Source organism: Schistocerca gregaria, chromosome 4 (genome assembly GCF_023897955.1).
Source record: "Schistocerca gregaria isolate iqSchGreg1 chromosome 4, iqSchGreg1.2, whole genome shotgun sequence".
In the NCBI taxonomy this organism is placed as follows: domain Eukaryota; kingdom Metazoa; phylum Arthropoda; class Insecta; order Orthoptera; family Acrididae; genus Schistocerca; species Schistocerca gregaria.
In genome coordinates, this window is record NC_064923.1 from 537,911,663 (window position 1) to 537,931,316 (window position 19,654).

The 19,654-nt window shown below is 40.7% G+C and overlaps 1 protein-coding gene across 2 annotated transcripts in view; it reads right to left on the reverse strand.

Annotated features, from left to right (window-relative positions):
• The window catches only part of LOC126267335 (nephrin-like), a 747,526-nt gene that overhangs the window by 94,569 nt on the left and 633,303 nt on the right, over positions 1-19,654 (reverse strand). For both annotated transcript variants that reach the window (XM_049972441.1, XM_049972440.1), the window contains exon 8: positions 6,392-6,522. In XM_049972441.1, the coding sequence (XP_049828398.1) occupies positions 6,392-6,522 (131 nt within the window). The remainder of the gene's footprint in view (positions 1-6,391; positions 6,523-19,654) is intronic.

Here is a 19,654-nt window from a genome sequence, read left to right on the forward strand (position 1 = left end):
CACCCGTACCAAAAAACAAAAAGGACATATATTTTTTAGTGAGGGGTCGATACAAATATTTATTAAAAAAGGCCGGATTAGTGTTAAAATTGTCACTGCTACCGAGATATATTTTTTAGTGAGAAGTTGATACAAATATTTATTAAAAAACGTCGGATTAGTGTTAAAAATTGTCACTGCTAAAATAGTTCGTCGCGGCACTCTGCAAATTACTGTATGGGATGTATACAGTGTACTGAGAAGTGCGGTGAGAATGACACTTCACCGTTTTTGGACCTGCAAGTGTCTGTAAAAGTGGAATATCTGGCTTCGATATTTACAGAAAGCAAACCATGACAGATCTCGTTATACACAAGCACTCATGCCATCCAAAGAAATGTAAACCCGTGGCATTCCCAGCCAATTTAATCGGTATGTATGATGTGTCCCTTGGTAGCGAATCTCAAATGGTTAAATATAGGGTTATATAGTATGCAGCGTATCGAAATGGCTATGATCCAGGATTTGTTAATGTAGTTGATAGAAGTATATTAAAATAAAGAAAAATCCTCTTTCCATTAGCGGACCAGAGGCAGATTTTATAAAGCGTAGACCAGCCGAGCAGAGAAAGAAACGCTCTACATCTAATGATTCCCCTAAGAAATGTACAAGGCAAACCAGTAGGTTATTTCGAATAGGATTTCAGGAACAGTAACTTAGACAATCAAATGTGTGTGAAATCTTATGGGACTTAACTGCTAAGGTCGTCAGTCCCTAGCCGGCCGCGGTGGTCTCGCGGTTCTAGGCGCTCAGTCCGGAACAGCGCGACTGCTACGGTCGCAGGTTCGAATCCTGCCTCGGGCATGGATGTGTGTGATGTCCTTAGGTTAGTTAGGTTTAAGTAGTTCTAAGTTCTAGGGGACTGATGACCACAGATGTTAAGTCCCATAGTGCTCAGAGCCATTTGAACCATTTTTTTCATCAGTCCCTAATCTTACACACTACTTAACCTAAAGTATCCTAAGGACAAACACGCACACCCATGCTCGAGGGAGGACTCGAACCTCCGCCGTGACCAGTCGCACAGTCCATGACTGCAGCACGTTAGAGCGCTCGCTTAGATAATCCCCAATCTTCATTAACAGCGATGAGAAGAGGGGCATATCATCACAACCCCTTCATAAATTTTTAAAAATGCTTCATAGATAAGAAAAAAGCCATGTTTTTAAAATAGTACAGGAAGTAAAAATTTTTAGACATAAAAAAGAAAATTCACAGCGCACGTCGAATAACCAATTAGAATTACAGCGCTACAACATTGTGGCTAAATTCGATTGTTTATACGTTTAGGTATTATTACGCAATAAAATTCTGTATTATATCAATTGTAAAGGCCGCAACCCAAAACTCCCACTCATCACATTGTCCACATGGATAGCCTGCGTTCCGCCAAAACGTTAGTCACTACAAGTCGTTCGCGTGGGCCGGTTTTTATTTGCCCTGCCGTCACACCGCCTTAAGACGTTGCCACGTGGTGCAGTCCACAGAGTAATCTGCGTAGTGTCGCGACTAATTGCGCTAGAAGTGGCAATTTTTATCGCCAATCTGGCTCTCTTCTAAAAATATATCCAATGTCTGTTCACTATGAAATATTTTTCTTTTTTCTTTTTAGACGCAGACAGACTTTAAAGCATGGCTGTGTAGCTGCGTGTTTCACCTATCAGCAAATGAATTGAGCACAGGTTCATTACCAATCGTTCATCATAGGGTTCACAATACTCATTGGATAGCAAATTTTGATTAGGCGCGATGAGTAGGCCTATGAACATTTAACGTTGTCAGTATATTTTAGATATTCGTTTATTAATTTTAATATCTGCAAAGTGATGACACTATACGTTGCTCTTTATGAAGTAGGTAGCAGTCTTTAGGCCGCGAAGCAAGTTGTCGCAGTAATCACCAATTTTCCCAGCCGTTAGTGGAATTCTTCCCAACATAATTTTATTACATTATCCTGTTGCAATTTAACTGTCTCCAGTCAATGTCATTACTGAACAGTAAGACTGGGTCAGATAATTTTATTACTGATAACGCTAGTCGTGTACTGGCAAGGTATCTTCCTTTTTTTCGTGGCGATTGTTTGTTTATTCTCATAAAACATTCAGTGTCACGACATCCTGCCTTTGGGAGAAGTAAACTGACTGTCTTTCATAGTAATTTTATACATCATTCTAATACTTAATTTTTTTCTTATTAAAAGATAACAATGCTTAGTAGGTGCGAAATTCCAAATACTCATATGAAATTGCATTATAAGGTAACGATATGAACGTGCGGTATTTTATCATTTTGTGTTGAAAGACTTAATTCTGGTAATCTAATCACAGGAATCCATGACTCATAAATTTCGTAATTATTGTTTTCAAATTTGTATGAAACAATACACTGCTGAAAATCGCTGCTGATCGAACGTTCTTTGGCCTGTGTGCATTGTTGTATGGACAAGATCGTCATGCATAGATCAATCAATTGTTTATATTTACACCCGCCTTAGAAAGACGTGTCTACCTGCGGGAAGCCATCTAAAGTTGTTCCTTAATAGTCCTCAAATGAGTGATATGAGCAGCGACCCACCAGTACACAGCGAATGACCGTAATATGCACTCCCGCCTGCTGCTCGTCCATAGGAAACTAATCTCGCGGCACGTGCTCCATAAGCGTGAGTGGAGTGTCGCATTGTGTAGGGGCCCGCATGCTTCACGCCTAAACTGCTAAATTATGGGGCATCACGCTGCCATCTGTCCCAGCCCTACGACAAAGGACCCCCACCAACCCTAATTCAGTGTCGGGCGGTGCCACAGCACGTTCTTATTTCCGCTTCAGATCACGACTCGTTTATTGTACGACAAGCTCTAATATTATGCACCAGTTGTCCTGGTACTCAAAAGGATATCTTTTTTTTCATTTTAAAGCCCTCCGTTATTAACTTACTGCTTGGTGCACTGATGTAGCCTATTATACAACTATAAATCATTGACAGTCGAATGCATGCAACTATCGAAACATTTCCAAAGAAAGTTACTGCATTTCGTTACGTATTGCACTGAGGACATTCAAGCTGTCTGACTGATTCGGCGGGAAGGGTCTTATATCTGTTGTAGCCACGTTTGAAGCAAGCTGGCCCACAAGTGTTCTTAACTGATACATTATATCTTGGATAGTGTCACCGGGACAGCGATGACGTCAGTGCTGGTGTCACATATTTTTTTTCGGGAAGAGGTGTGGGATACTGTTGGCCACGGTAGCTTCTCTGCATCACGCAGGCAGTTCGAAGAGCTATGTGCCATGTGTAGATGAACCTTGTCCTGTCGAATAATCGCACTGTTAGATGGGATATAACAATTGAGAAAGAAGGATTTTCGTGACGTGCCGTTGTGTCTTCAAAGTTCCCTCTGCACCAGCAGCCCGTAATCTGAAGTCATACCCCCACGGCTGTCCACACCATGACTCCAGGTGTAAAAGCACTGCGCCCCTCCAGAACACCGGAAGTATGGGCCCTCACCCCACGTGCTGCTGTTGTTACATGTGCGAAGAAAATACACTGCTCGTGAAGTATTCTATGGAAACCAGGGGCAAATATTGGTTCCCTGTTATATACATATAAGGCTGGATGCTTATCGCCGTTCATGCTACTGGGCCTGAAGATGACTCTATTGTGGATTCGAAACTAATAAGCTCAGTAATTATCTAAGAAAACGGCAGTTGACATTTCTACTATAAAATGTAACAATGTTATCTGATGATGTCGACTGTCTCTTACAACATGCTTTCTAGTTTAGCTAAAGGAAATTTTTGCAGAGGAATTTCGTTGCACGTTGGAATTGATTCAGATGCTGGGAGCACAGGAGCATTTTGTACTTCATTACACATTATTACTCGTATGTTCGAGCTCGGAAGAAATAAATAAGGTGGAAAGTAACAGGTCATAACTTTCCATTTTCATAAAGATACACACAAACAGGTGCAAAACGCCACTATTACAAGGTTACATGATTACCAAACAGTGACTGGAAGTAGTCACATCAATTAAATATCTGGGCTTCGCGTACCAAGCGAGTTAAAGTAGCAGCCACATAAAACCTACCGCAAAAACGGTAGATGCAGACTGAGATTCGTTGGAAGAATCCTTACAAATTGTTATCAGTCACGAAGGGGGTAGCTCATAAAACCCTCGTTCCACCATAACTCGATATTATTCGTCAGTCTGTGATCCTTGCTAGATGGGACTGACAGTCGAAATAGAGAAGGTCCAAAGAAAAGCAGAACGTTTCGTCACAGTTTCGGCGAGAGATACCCAGAGATGTACATCTAAATCAATTGAGAGACTCTAGAAGAGGTGAAATAAATCAGAGGTGGTTTCCCGTTAAAATTTTCGAGCGTAAGTTCTTGTAAGAGTCAACGAATAGATTGTTTCCTCTTACGAATTTCTCGCGACAAGACGATTGATGTACAATTATTGAAGCTCTAATTCACTTGGAGGGTCACCAACAATCGTTCTTCCTACGCACCCTTGGGAACTAGGACAGAAAACATTCGGAGAAGAGTGACTAGGACTTGAGCACTGAGGATGGCGCACGAATTTAATTATGTATGTGGATAGTTCAGCCATTCCAAGAATAGATAATCACAATGAATTTTGCCTCTTATCAACGTTGATACAGGCAAGATATACATCAATCCATTCCTGAGAAAAAGGAGTCCTAACAGAAAGACAGACAGCCGGAAAAAAAATTAACAAGAAAAATATTTTTATGTCATATAATTACAGATCAACGATTATCGGAATTTTCTTTGTTTCTACTATCAAATCTTGCTTCCTGCCATATTACATGATTATAGATCAACACCCTACTGATTCTGATGACTGAGTTCGGCAGTACGAAAGTTTGTGACAGTAATGGTCGTATTTTCTGACTGCGTCGATTTAGAGCCTTACATGTATTACACTACCAAGACACATAGACTTTAGTATGCGACATTTCAAATTGACAAATCTATTCGTTCCTGAGGAAAAGGGGTCTTAATAGGTGGACAGACAGACAGAGAGTCTGATAACAAATGACCAAAAAACATTTTTTCCCTATGTTGTAATTACAGATCAACAGTTTTCTGATTTTTTCCTGGGCATGTACTTCGAAACCTTGCTTACTGCCAAATGTCATGACTCTAGAGCAACGGGGGGTACTCTACAGGCTCTGATGAATGAGTTTGATCGTATCAAAATGTGACATGTCCGCACTCCCCTCAGATTTTGTCGTGAGATGACCCAGTGAATAGCCCGACAAAACCTGAACAGAGTTAAAAACATGAAAACAGGAAGGAAGTGTACCGAACTTTAAAAAGTTAAGAAAAATAGGAGTTGACCGGTTCAAGCTCGAGGTCTGCAACATCGAGCGAACTGCGAGAACCACGGCGTCGTGTTTGTATGATCACGGTGTTGGACTGCAAAGCGAGAGATCCGTGTCCAGATTTCTCTCATGCCACCCCCCCCTCCCCCCACCTTTTTTTTTAAAGAAATTATTAACTTTCCGTCCGGTAGTTTTATTTGTCTGTTCTCTTTCTGTACTCTTCACAATTGTCGTACTATATATTGGTTATAGAATATGAATAAGAATATATTAGAGTCACAAGTAAATGTTATAAATAGTGAGAGCAGGCAGGATGCTGCCTAGACCTCTCACTGAAATGAAAACAACAAATAAACAGGTGTGAAGTTTGTTACAACAACAAAATTCAAGAGTCAAAACTTGCAAAACGGTACGAGAAAGTCATAACATGTGGTATTTGTGTAGAACAAACAGGGGATACGTACGTCTGGAGGTCCATTCCTCACTCCTCGTTGTTGCAAACGGTCGTTGCACGACGACACAGACAACACACACACAAATGTGAACACAACGAACAGACGTGTCACTAACCGCATGGACAGTTCATAGTTTTGTGAGAAAAAGATATATGGGTACGAAGTAAATCTGAACGCTGATCTTCCACTTTTCAGACCACGAACGTTACCACACATCCACGACTCCGTTGTTCTTGGGATTTAAAAAAATGGTTCAAATGGCTTTAACCACTGTGGGATTTAACATCTGAGGTCATCAGTCCCCTAGAACTTAGAACTACTTAAACCTAACTAACCTAAGGACATCACGCAAATCCATGGCCACTGCAGGATTCGAACCTGCGACCGTAGCGGTCGCGCGGTTCCAGACTGTATCGCCCAGAACCGCATGGCCACTCCTGGCCGCGCGGTATGTCTTCAGGCGTTCATCTAAATTCTTGATTCCATTTTATGAAGCTCATTACATTTTCAGATGCAGAACGTATTAGCAGTTATTCTGTGAATACTCACATTATGCCTCCAGCTGACTTTGTACACCCAAGGATTGGACTTGATGTTGCACTCGAAGTACACGTCTTGCCCCTCCCGAATGTTGCTGGGGTCTAGTTTGCTTCCTATCTCAAGAGACACAACTGGAACATCTGTGGACAGAGGAAAACACGTATATTAATTGAACGGACAGACAGTCAACCCTTCGCATATCCAGCACATGACATGTATGTACCTTTGAGAAATATTCGAAAAGAATAAAGTAGTAGGATGCACTGTTCCTTAAAAAACTGACTGGTAGTTTTATTATTTATTTAACATAAGAAGATATTACATATCTTCCACCAGTACCGATTATTTGAAAACGTACAGCTTATAACGCTTAATATTACAGACGAAACAACCTGCTCTAGGTAATGAAAAGTCTTCCAAATAAAAGTTTCTAGAAACGTACTTAAATATTAGTGTCTTCACTATCATCATCATCATCACAACGTTTAGCGAGCTGTAGGATGACACATTGGCACGGCAATACTTAACTTGCATATGGATATGAACAACTGAAGTTTTACTGTGCCAATGTGTCATTCTGCAGCTCACGCTAGTATACCGATTTACCTTGACATTATCTTGCTTGGACGTAGATTCCATGTTCGTTTTTAAATTGATTCTGTGGTTAGTATTCAAAATACCCCAGGTTAAATTTTGTATTTATTATGGAGACAATCAGCATTTATTAGCATCCATTAGGGTGACGTTGGTGATTAGATGGATTATTGGGGGAGTTACAGCCATTTGTTCAATTTCAATTGTCAGGTCTGAACCAGGGCTCTTGATAAATATACCGATATGTCGATACATCGATATTGTTTCCAAAAGCAAGCAATACACACTCCTGGAAATGGAAAAAAGAACACATTGTCAGACCCACCATACTTGCTCCGGACACTGCGAGAGGGCTGTACAAGCAATGATCACACGCACGGCACAGCGTACACACCAGGAACCGCGGTGTTGGCCGTCGAGTGGCGCTAGCTGCGCAGCATTTGTGCACCGCCACCGTCAGTGTCAGCCAGTTTGCCGTGGCATACGGAGCTCCATCGTAATCTTTAACACTGGTAGCATGCCGCGACAGCGTGGACGTGAACCGTATGTGTAGTTGACGGACTTTGAGCGAGGGCGTATAGTGGGCATGCGGGAGGCCGGGTGGACTTACCACCGAATTGCTCAACACGTGGGGCGTGGTGTCTCCACAGTACATCGATGTTGTCGCCAGTGGTCGGCGGAAGGTGCACGTGCCCGTCGACCTTGGACCGGACCGCAGCGCACGCCAAGACCGTAGGATCCTACGCAGTGCCGTAGGGGACAGCACCGCCACTTCCCAGCAAATTAGGGACACTGTTGCTCCTGGGGTATCGGCGAGGACCATTCGCAACCGTCTCCATGAAGCTGGGCTACGGTCCCGCACACCGTTACGCCGTCTTCCGCTCACGCCCCAACACCGTGCAGCCCGCCTCCAGTGGTGTCGCGACAGGCGTGAATGGAGGGACGAATGGAGACGTGTCGTCTTCAGCGATGAGAGTCGCTTCTGCCTTGGTGCCAATGATGGTCGTATGCGTGTTTGGCGCCGTGCAGGTGAGCGCCACAATCAGGACTGCATACGACAGAGGCACACAGGGCCAACACAGGGCATCATGGTGTGGGGAGCGATCTCCTACACTGGCCGAACACCTCTGGTGATCGTCGAGGGGACACTGAATAGTGCACGGTACATCCAAACCGTCATCGAATCCATCGTTCTACCATTCCTAGACCGGCAAGGGAACTTGCTGTTCCAACAGGACAATGCACGTCCGCATGTACCCCGTGCCACCCAACGTACTCTAGAAGGTGTAAGTCCACTACCCTGGCCAGCAAGATCTCCGGATCTGTCCCCCATTGAGCAGGTTTGGGACTGGATGAAGCGTCGTCTCACGCGATCTGCACGTCCAGCACGAACGCTGGTCCAACTGAGGCGCCAGGTGGAAATGGCATGGCAAGCCGTTCCACAGGACTACATCCAGCATCTCTACGATCGTCTCCATGGGAGAATAGCAGCCTGCATTGCTGCGAAAGGTGGATATACACTGTACTAGTGCCGACATTGTGCATGCTCTGTTGCCTGTGTCTATGTGCCTGTGGTTCTGTCAGTGTGATCATGTGATGTATCTGACCCCAGGAATGTGTCAATAAAGTTTCCCCTTCCTGGGACAATGAATTCACGGTGTTCTTATTTCAATTTCCAGGAGTGTATATGGTCGATATTTCTTCCAACGATATATCGATATCAAAATAGCAATATCGAGAGACAATATTAGTATTTTATATTATTTCTTTTCACAATATTTGGTAAATATTTGAAGTTGTTATCTCGGAAAACAATGCAGTAGTGGTCGTAAAGCGGTAACGGAACGATTTATCGGATGTCCAACAGGGCATGATCGTTGGCTTTTTGGCCAAGCGTGGAACTATTTCCGAAACTGCTAAGTTTGTAAACTGCGTGCCGTCGTGGTTAAAGTATACTGTGCATGGCAAACTAGCGCGAACTGGAACAGTCGTAGAGGTGATTGTGGCGCAGATGGCCACACCACTTCAATCTGCATAGCTCCATATTCCCGTCGGTACCTTCCAGAACATCATTACTCTCTTCCTGCACGTCTCGCAGTGTCGGTGCAGCAAAAGGTGCTCATCGAGCCATTTGAAAGGTGGTCACATTAAGGTGACTCTACAGTGTAGATAGTAACATGCATCACATAGAAAAGAAAGATGTAGTGTAATTGCCATAGGACGTTACGTGCACATTACGAATCTATACGTTGAAAATTTGTCATACTTTTGATTGGCGACTCAAAAGAAGAGCATTAGAGAATTAAAGAAATATGTGCAGCTGATCACATACATATTACTGGGAATGTAGAGGAAACTATCTTTCAAAAAAATATTTAGGTCCAGTCATTAGAAAATCATACAAATGTGGACCACAGGCTGTCTAACAGTCCGGAGCTCTTTGTTCTCTGTTCTCCTTCATGATATCTTAAACACCACCATAAGGGAGTGTCCAATTGCAAACGCTTGAGTGACACCTTCGAACTTTAACTTTTTCTTCAGAGGATTTTACCTATGGCATTACTGGTAATATTATAACCGGGGAAGTGTATCTTACATTAAATGTATTCGCAGTTGCAAATGTGGACTACAATCAACAGATTGTGGAATGACGAATCGGATCTCGAGCCTAGATTTCCCGCTTACTGCGAGCCGTAGCCCTAACCTACTTTATTCTTTTCATTGTGCTTGTTATTTTTCGTTGTGTTTGATGGAAGCGGACCTCATATGACATCCGTTGAAGTTCTTTGTTGGTCGTTTCACTCAGTTTTTTTATTACAGAGAGCAACCAGCTCTCTGACCGAACGCGCTGAGCTACCGTGCCGGCTAATCATGTGTCTAATAACCTGTGCTTGTACATCTATGATGTACATTGTATCACGATAGCCTACTGTAAAAGGAGGAAACACTTTATTCGATCTCAAACACGTGACCGCGGACACAAAGGCGGCGACAGATCGGGCCATACTAGTGTTGACAATTGAAATCAGCTTTACAAGAGCACGTGAATGGCCAGTTTCACACTATGCTCCACAGATGGTGTTGCCTCTGGACTTCCAACGGTCGCTAAGGTGACCTCGTTACCGGGAAACCCGTCCGTTGGGCAACACAATGGCTGCTTATTTGTCATAGCTGCTTTTCGCGTTCAGTGCAAAATTAAGGATTATCTCAAAATCAATAAATAGTGAGGCATATGTGTCACTGAAGAGCCATAGGCACGTTGGAAATGAAAAGAGGGACGATTAAGCGTGTGGAGACGCGCCTTTCGTATCCGTATTAGTTTATATAACTTATGGTAAGTTTAATTTTATAAATAATTCCTGAACTGTGAAAGTGAATATCTCGGCAATGCATTATCCGATTGAAGCAAATGAGGTTTGTACGAATACAGCCTGGAGGACTGTATCGGACTGCAGTAGTAGATTTACTGAGATTATCCACACATTTAAATGAGAGGCAGAAAAGTGGATTTCGCGAAATTAAAAAACAGCTTTTCTTACAAAATAAATGGAGAAATATTGAAATTAGTGGCAGTACAGTAAAAGTTAGATAGATAGGAAATTATTGAATTTATTTTTATTATTAATTATTAATTTATTTTATTTATTTCTTCATTATTTAATTATTAATTTAAATCATTTATTGATATTTACACCCAAAAATCCGTAAACGCAGGAAAACAATAGAAATTATCGTTATAAGCAAACTATGGTAGATAAAAGAAAACTTATACCAGCAAAACATTTATCGGACATTTTTCGTGTGATTAGATATGCCGTATGTGTATAAAATATTAAAATTAAGAATTTCATCTATTTTCATTTCCAATAGTTTAACTGACTTCAGTGATGTTTGACCAAGCTTTCCTGGGTGAACAGCAGCTCTTTGGAGGGGAGTTTACTTTTGGGTGCCGATGGAACCGGTCAGGTTGTGTTAGGAGAAAGTTCTGTCTGATGAGCGGTGAAATATCCGCCAGTTCACATGTAGGATTTATTTAGTTTCTGCTTTCGGGGATAGATATTATTCGGCGTCTGATGAACTTGTTACTTTTCGAGCTGCGTGTAATGCAAACCTCACTTATAAGGTTTCAGCGTCTAGCCATTGTGGCATTTATAGTTTGATATTCTGCAGAACATTACCAATTTTCTAAGGTAATTCACGCAGTTCATCTTGGTTTATTCAACCGCCTCCAAGGTCTTAAGAAACTCGCTGAGGCTCTGGAATTCTTATGGACCGTGCGACTTTCGATTTTTCTGTGTGCTTCTTGGAAATAAAACACGGGTTTGTGAAACTTTATAAAAAATACGTGAGAGTATCCATGATGTTTTCATAACAAATCCTGCGTGCATATATAATATATACTTTCGTGGGATATTGGGTGCGTTGCGATGAATTAAAGTTGGCACCCCATAGACGAAATTTATCCAAACATGTACGACCGACCACATTTACGAGGGCCCATTGAAGGGTTTGTGTTGTGTAATGTTTGGGTAAATTATTTCATGCAGTAGTACGTGGGGACTAAGAGCTAATACAGAACTTGTGAACAGTTAAAATTTTGATTTTTGGCGAGTTGATATTGTGAGAGATTGTATTTTATACCGTCATCCACGCCTCATGCACACTCCTATGCAACCCGTACGGTGACATTATTCCAGTACAGGGGAGACATTTTACCTGAAAGCCGCTTGCCATACGTCGGCGGATAAATACGATATTGCAGTGCCTGTGTTATTCCGTATGCATGTCCGAAGGAACAGGCACTGCGGCGACTGCAGTCGTTATGAAATACATGAAATGTATTCGCCGTTGGGAATGTGGACAACCATTAGCTGTATAATGGAACGTCCTTCGAACATGCATGCATGTCCGAAGGAACTTTGCATCGTAATTCGAAATAACAGAGGCACCGCAACATCGTATAGCGTAACAATTACTGACGTCCCAGTTATTTGCCGACAACTCTCTCAGTGAATTCTTACGTCACAGTATCCTCCAAGTAGATGAATTAGCTATTCTCAGCGTACGTTGATTTAACTTTGAATGCAGCATACCGAGAGCAAGAACGAAACTAGAGGAATTTCTTGCAACACAATCACAAAAGCACTCCATAGTGCAGAAAATTGTTCCATCGAGCCAGCATTCCTCATCTTGCTGTAAGCAGATAAAGAAGCGATGTCAGAGAACGTTTACATATTCTGTAAAATATCCAAGTAACTATCTCCAAAACGACACAACAAGAATAAAAAAGTAGCTATAAGCACTGGCTGCCACTCGTAATTGAAGGTTATCGTTGCGTTGTCAACGTAAGTGTAGACACAGTAGGTAGAGGACAAGATTATATATTTTTTAGGAGTGAACTCCTTACTTTGTCTATAAACACATATTTACCGTATATTCGCGAAAGTAGAAGCCATGTCGACAAATTTCATAGGTGCATTCATCTGTGTAATAGGACACACTTGTTTAAAAACCCAAAAAATTAAAAAAGGTTTTTAAATTTCTACAGCTTTAAAGTGGGTAGAAGGGATAATGTGATGGAAAGAATGATTCATAAGCACATGATGATGTGAATATGCAGTAGAAAAAAGGAACACCAACAAGATCACCAAAAAATTAACGGCTGTCAGCAGTTTTGTAGCTAACAACGATTGTGACAGTGACAGCGATCAAATATTCGAGAATTTAATTGGTAGTGATGCTGTTTGAAAAGTGAGAGAGTTTTATGCAGAGTGATCATTTTTGTAACATAGTCTGGATGGCGTGGTGATAAATTATTCTTATTGTAAATTATTCTGCCATAGGTCTGTATCAATTGGCAGACAGTGAAGAAGAGTATTCAGTCTGACTAGTGACGATGAGGTCCACTAATTGTGATATACTGCATGTGTGTAGTCCATTGTAGAAAAGACGAAGTTTTTCAGGCGTCTCATTGTTTATGACGTAGTGTCTTCTGAATTATGAGTCGTACAATGATATACTTCTACAGGTGCAGTCATTGATATATGTAAACACTGTCTAAAAGTGTCTCGATAATAGAGGTAGTTGTAACGAAGTAATGAATTAAATCGTCATGCCTGACGCTGAAGTTTCACTGCGCTCCTACTGAAACAGAAGCTAGTTTTTCGTGCGTCTAAATGTTTATGACGTCACAGCTCCTGAACTACGTCTCTTACAATGATCTAATTTGTCTGCAAACTGTTGCGAACAGAGTTAGTAGTAACGAAATTATGTATTAAAACGTTATGTCTCTACCTGGTATCTGAGGGCATGACAGCGAAAGTGTAGTAACTAATTCACTTATTTCCTCTCATTATTTTGTGGACATGTCAGCTAGAAAAATTTTCTTTAAATTTTTTTATTTATACCTAAAGTTTGTTGGAAGTCACTACCTGCATCAAATACTGGATGAATATGTCCAGGTATTTGCATGTCGTCAGTTACACTGCCTCAAGAAGAATCCACAGTTTCTAATTGTGATACTTGTCTCGCTGTGTTAAACTTCTCATTAGGTTTTATCTTTTAATGAATAGCTTAAAATATCATTTTAAATTATTAATTTCGGTCAATAATGACATGATAATTTGAAATTAAATTTGTATTGCCCATCGAAGCAGTTAGATAGGCAATCTTCAAGTCGTATAGGATTCCGGAATAGTCACTTCGTAACATAGATTACCCTGTCGACAAAATGATACATCTGATGCGCAGAATTACTGATTTTATTTGTCCGAGCAATTATCTTTAAATCTAAGAACAAAATAAAACGAAACTGAATTTACGATGTAATCTAGATAGACACTGAAAGCACAAATACATCTCACTAAAACTTGATATTATAGAAATTTGTTTGTTATACCTTTTTATTGTCTTGGCTGTATAGAAATTTAAAAATAATAATAATAATAATAATAATAATATACATGCGCGGTTCACAGGCATGGTGCAGGTCTTTCTATTGGACGCTATTTCGGCGACTTGCGCCCCCCCCCCCCCCAACCTACCCCAGTTATCCAACAAAGGAAAAGCGACATTGAATCCGAACCACGTGTCGTGTCTGGTGACTCCTCACAGCGTTGAGAGCTGAAGGCTAAGTTAAAACAAAGACTTAAAAAACATCGGTCCGATCGGGATTTGATCCCGCAACTTCTTGGTTTATATGCAAGTGCTTTGTCGCATTTATTTCTTGCCCCCTCCCCCTTTCTCTTCTTTCATTCGCCATTGTTAACGACATTTTGTCTGGGCAGACGTCACATGACGTCCCTTCAAGTTTATCTTTGAAATCTTCTTTCACTTTTAATTTTTTTATTTTTTTTATTTTCTCATTACAGAAAGCAGTCATTCCTCTGACCGAACACGCTGAGCTACCTTGCCAGCGACTGATAGATTACCGGGCCTATATAGAAACAAATTATTATTTGTTCAGATGTCTTCCACTAAGGAACTGAGCTGAGAGATCTCACCCCAGTTCACGCTATATAATGAAATACACAACAGCAATGTATTTTCAAAATAATCCCGTCAGTTGACAGATGAGCCCCCGCGCGTCTAATTTAGTACATTTATAAATATAATTTTACGTTTCACAATGATTTCAGCGGTTTAGTAATGTGATTGATTGCGCTTCCCTTGCCTCACTTGTGCAATGTATCGTAATGACGTGGAACGAGTGAATTTACTCGTTATTTAATTAATTTGTATTTAAACATTGCTCCACAGTGATCGATTACAGATTTCACATAATAAAAATAATATTTTATAAAATAATAAGGGAAGTAATGTAATAATTACATCTTCAAACACAATTTCTTTCCTTAGAAATATATTCCCTTGATTTTGAAAATATCATCTGCCTTCCAAAAGTGCTTAGCCGATGACGTGACGCGAAAAGCAAAGGTACCTATTGCAGATTCCCTTCTTATGTAACACAACGTAAATCTCTTTTGTGCAATAAAGTATACAATTGCGGAAAATAACTACTTTGAAGAACGAATGTGTGGTTGTATCTGTATTACTACCGTTAATATTCACATCTATACTGCAGACGAAGACCTCCGGTACCTGCTAACCCCACACAGCCCCGAAGGAAGTTTCCTTAATGAGAAATGGAGAAGAGAACAAGCGAGAACAATTAGGGCCTCTGTTACATTTACAAAAGGCTACGTTAAGAACAAGTACCGTGTTGGTCCGACATTTGTGAGGGGGAGAGCGGTGTTCCGCCATGTGACTTCATAATATTGATTTTTATTGACGCTACAGACAGAGCGTGATACAGAGATCTAGCGGAAGGCAATAATCTGTTTAGATGATAGTGACGCAAAGTGTGCGTCAAGCTTCGAAAGTACTCGATAGCAGATTTACGTGTAGTTACGTAACATTTAATGGAGTAAAGTAAAATAACTGGGTGCCAGTGAATCTATGGATTTTTTTTTCATCGGCCCATAATGATAATAATTTCACATCGCTGAACTGTTCAGAGTGGGTCACTCTCTATCCTATCTTCCTATCCGTACCATATCAAAGCACCATGGTTTCTGCTGCTGTTGATATTACCCTGTATTCGTCTTACTAGAAAACGGCATCAGTGATGTGGCCCAGTTTTAGGTAGGAGTGAGCATAGAGAGTCTCCCTGGCCCATCTCTTTATTTGGTATAATTTCATCTGTGAATCCTTTGTGTGGTTTAATTCTCATTACACACACACACACACACACAAGCTCCTAGACCACGAGTCGAAAATTCATTAACACTGAGTACACTACAGGAACCAATAGGGCAATAGAAGATGTTTATTGTGGGCGATAACCAGTTCAGACAAGCAGGGAACAGGAGCTTTTGATATGTGGTGATACTGAAGAACGCTGAATAGTAGGTTGGCGAATAGAGTAGCTGAGGAAGAGGTATTGAATCGGATTGTGGAAAAAAAGAAATTTATGTCAAAACGTGACTGTAAAAAAGGGATTTACTTACATGCCACACCCTAAGGTATTAAAGAATCGTCAAGGGCGTGGGGGGAGGGGGAGGATAATTGTAGAGGGAGACCACGGGTGATACACAGTAAGCAAGTTAAACTTGAAGTACGTTGTAGTAGTTACTCAGAGATGAAGAGAGTTGCGTGGAACAGACTGGTGAGAAGAACTGTATTAAACCAGTTTTTAGACTGATGGTCGGATCAACAACAACAACTACAACTATTAGGAGAGACTGGAAACCAAACAAGTGGACCCGGACACAGCCTGAGGTGTAAATCGTAATATAATTGAAATGGAGGGGCTGTGAAGCTTAACCAGATGAATGAATGATAGATGAACCAGGTAAGTTCGTTACTGACATTCAAAACATAACACAAGACAGAATCAAGGACGTAATGGAAAGTGGGTGGGAGGTATTAGAAAATCTTCATCATGGTGCGCTCCACAGCTTTTAGGAAATACAGTTTTGTCTTAAAAATCATAGCTGAACAACTTCGATTGCATACCTGAAGACCATAAGCCCCTGAAAAGTGTGTAGTGTTCTTTTATCCAGTATCGTATGACATCTGGGTGGTGGTCATGATGACGAAGATGCCTAGTGCTATTTTAAGAATTTGTATCCTGTTTATGTAATCACAATGAATAATTGTGATTCCATATGCTAGTAACTGAATGCAAAAGGTTCCAATGAAAATTATATCAAATGAATGTGAAAGTATGGAAGATCAGGGTTTAGCTTTTAGCCGAAGAGCAAGTCTTTAGATGCAGTCACATTAAGAAGGAAGTTTGGGATCCAAATAGGTACTGTGTTTTCCAAAGCAACCACCTCGTCATCCAGGCCTCCAGGAAACTTAAATACGAATAACAAGATGGAAATTCGAACCACGCTCCTCACGACTTAGCAAGTTCAGTACACTACTATGCAACGTTGATTACTTGAAGTGAGTAAAATAGAGACTGTGTTTCATCAGCAAATTCCTTTTTTTTAAGGCGAAAACTTTCTTAACAGATCGTAGGTAACGTCCCATCTTCGACACTTGTGTGGGTGCCTACGTTGCACTGTTGGCTGCTCTCACGGTACCCGCAGACTATGCGAAAGGGCAAGGTAACTTCTTTTTTTACTGTGATTGGTTCAGTATCTGATGTCAACGAGCAAGCGTAGTGGACTTTTCAGCTTTCCGGTTTTTATACGGCGGTGATTCAAAAGAAAATTGTTTTTTATTGGTACGCAGATATCGAAGAATTGCAGAGACGTCGTATTTAGAAGTAGTCCCAATAACTAGTAATACACGCATCTTTCCTTCTCGTAAATGCATTGATACCTCGTGAGAAGAATCCTTCCTGGGTGAAGGCGTAGCCACTCACGCACTACGCGTTTCACCTCCTCACCGCTCTCACTGAGTCTTTCAGCCGTTTGAATTCATGAAAATTACTCGGGGGCCAGGTCTTATGAATGAGGTGGGTTTTCGAGACCTCGACAGTCATATCCTGTATCAGGTATATAGTTGAAAAGGCAGCATGCACACGAGCACTGTCATTTTGCCACGAAATACCTGCATTCGGAAATTGTCGTTACCTCCTGATTGGAGGACGAAAGTGATTTTGTTTTAAAGCTTGTAACTGAAACAATGTTTTAGGAACCGTGATCTCATTTGGTATAATAAACTAACAAAAATCGTATAACACTCGTGCTGCAAGTCTGCAACGAGTATAGCGCTATGCTCGCAGTTTAGTGTTACCCTCTGTGAGGATTTTCGTGTTTATTCGACCGTTTGTATACCTAATAGACAGAGGGAATCGAAACAGTAATTTCGTATCGATAGCAATTAATAGGAAACTGAAAGACTTTATTTTGGAAGTAACGAAAGTAGTGAAGTTCACGTGAATGAAACAACAAAGATAGCCTAATAGCCTAATTAGGCATAATAATTTGAAACATTAAGTTTAAAGAAAATCTGAAACTGGGTTGCTAAAGTGACTTTCATTAATACTCCTTTTAAATAGTGCCCTGAATACACACGACTACCGGCCGAACAGAGTAATGGGTAGCAATGGTTACTATTTCCACGAACCATCAATCATAGGAAGTTAAATGATATTTCACTCGTAGCAATATTAGTTACTTTCTCAATCATTAATCAATTCAGCACCAAGATGTTACTCAAGACATCACGAGACTAAAATTGGACGTGATAAGAACCCTGGTTTAACTAACATACAAACCATAAATGAAGTTAAGAAACACTACATAAACACTTTTTATACTGTCACTATAAAGGAAATGTGTTATATTTCTTTAGCACCTGCAATATTCCGTTTATCTCCCTTATAATAGAAAAGAATGTAGTGGGAACCCATAAACTAAAACTGCTTTTACAGGCAAATTCTCTAACTATTTCAGAAACAAAAATGCAATTTCCCAATATTGATTTCTCACCCCACTTGAAACAATTTATATGTTCATAATTTAAAGCAAGTAATTCAAATATCAAGTGGAATTAACTTCAGAAAATAGTTCATAGTAATAATCAAAGCAAAAGTACTTTCGTATGAGTTCAATTTATGTGCCTTTCTCACTGCCTGTGAAGCAGGTAAAGTATTGGCAACATTTATACACTTTGGCACACTTAATGCAGACAGAAATCAATAGTTATTCAGAAACAGGACACTCGGGCTGCTGCACGTTTAGGTTTGGACCGTACATTGGTTTCATGATCAGGACAATTTTAAGGTTCACACACATGTTTATATCACTGGAATTATTGTTGAAAACCACTCACACAACAATACTGGTCCATACTATGATTCATATCTGAGTTCCCGAAGCAGGCGGACCAGTGTCGCAATAGTGGTGGCCAGCACATGGTGGCTATCTGGTCTCACGCTCTTGCTGTTGAATCCTCTTTATAAATTCTTCTTGGCGACGTATTATCCTTGTTTTAGAGCCATTCCATAATAACAAGAGCACCATACGACGGCCGAAACCACATCCGAGGCAATTTCAATATACATTGGCTTTCAGATGCCTCACTTGGCACCGTCGATGTTAACCATACAATTGCTAGTAACTGACTGCGTAGCGTGCTCACTCTGTAGCTGCCCAGATAGACCGCCAAATCCATCTTTTAACGCGCGCCAGGCCACTTCCGTAGCAGAGGGGGTTCCCTACACCTCTTATACTACACCACACAAGTTCCGTAAGCATGAACCAGCATTAAAAGTAGTATTTTCCTTACTGAACATACATATTTTATAAAGTTTCATTATTTTTAAACATTATTTTAGTTTTCATAATATATATATTACAAACTTAAACTTCCTCTTCTGACATTTCAGTGACCTTCATTAGTAAAGAACAAACACTTCATTGTCACATACACGTAATTGCAGTGTAAACTACTTACAGTTGATATTGGTGTTACAATCGTTTTACAGCACTACTGACAAACAGCACATCACGGCACCATATCTGAAAGTGATCTACAGCGGCTTTTGATACTGGTAGTCTGTGATAAATGCTATAATCCATATTTCAGTATGAATTAATGGTCATCGTTAACCCCGTTTCGAAGCAATGCTCCAAATTTACTCCATCTGCATCCCAATACGGAGTGAGAATGACTTATTATGCCGATGTTTCAGCGTGCTGCGTTTTGGTTTTGTCACAG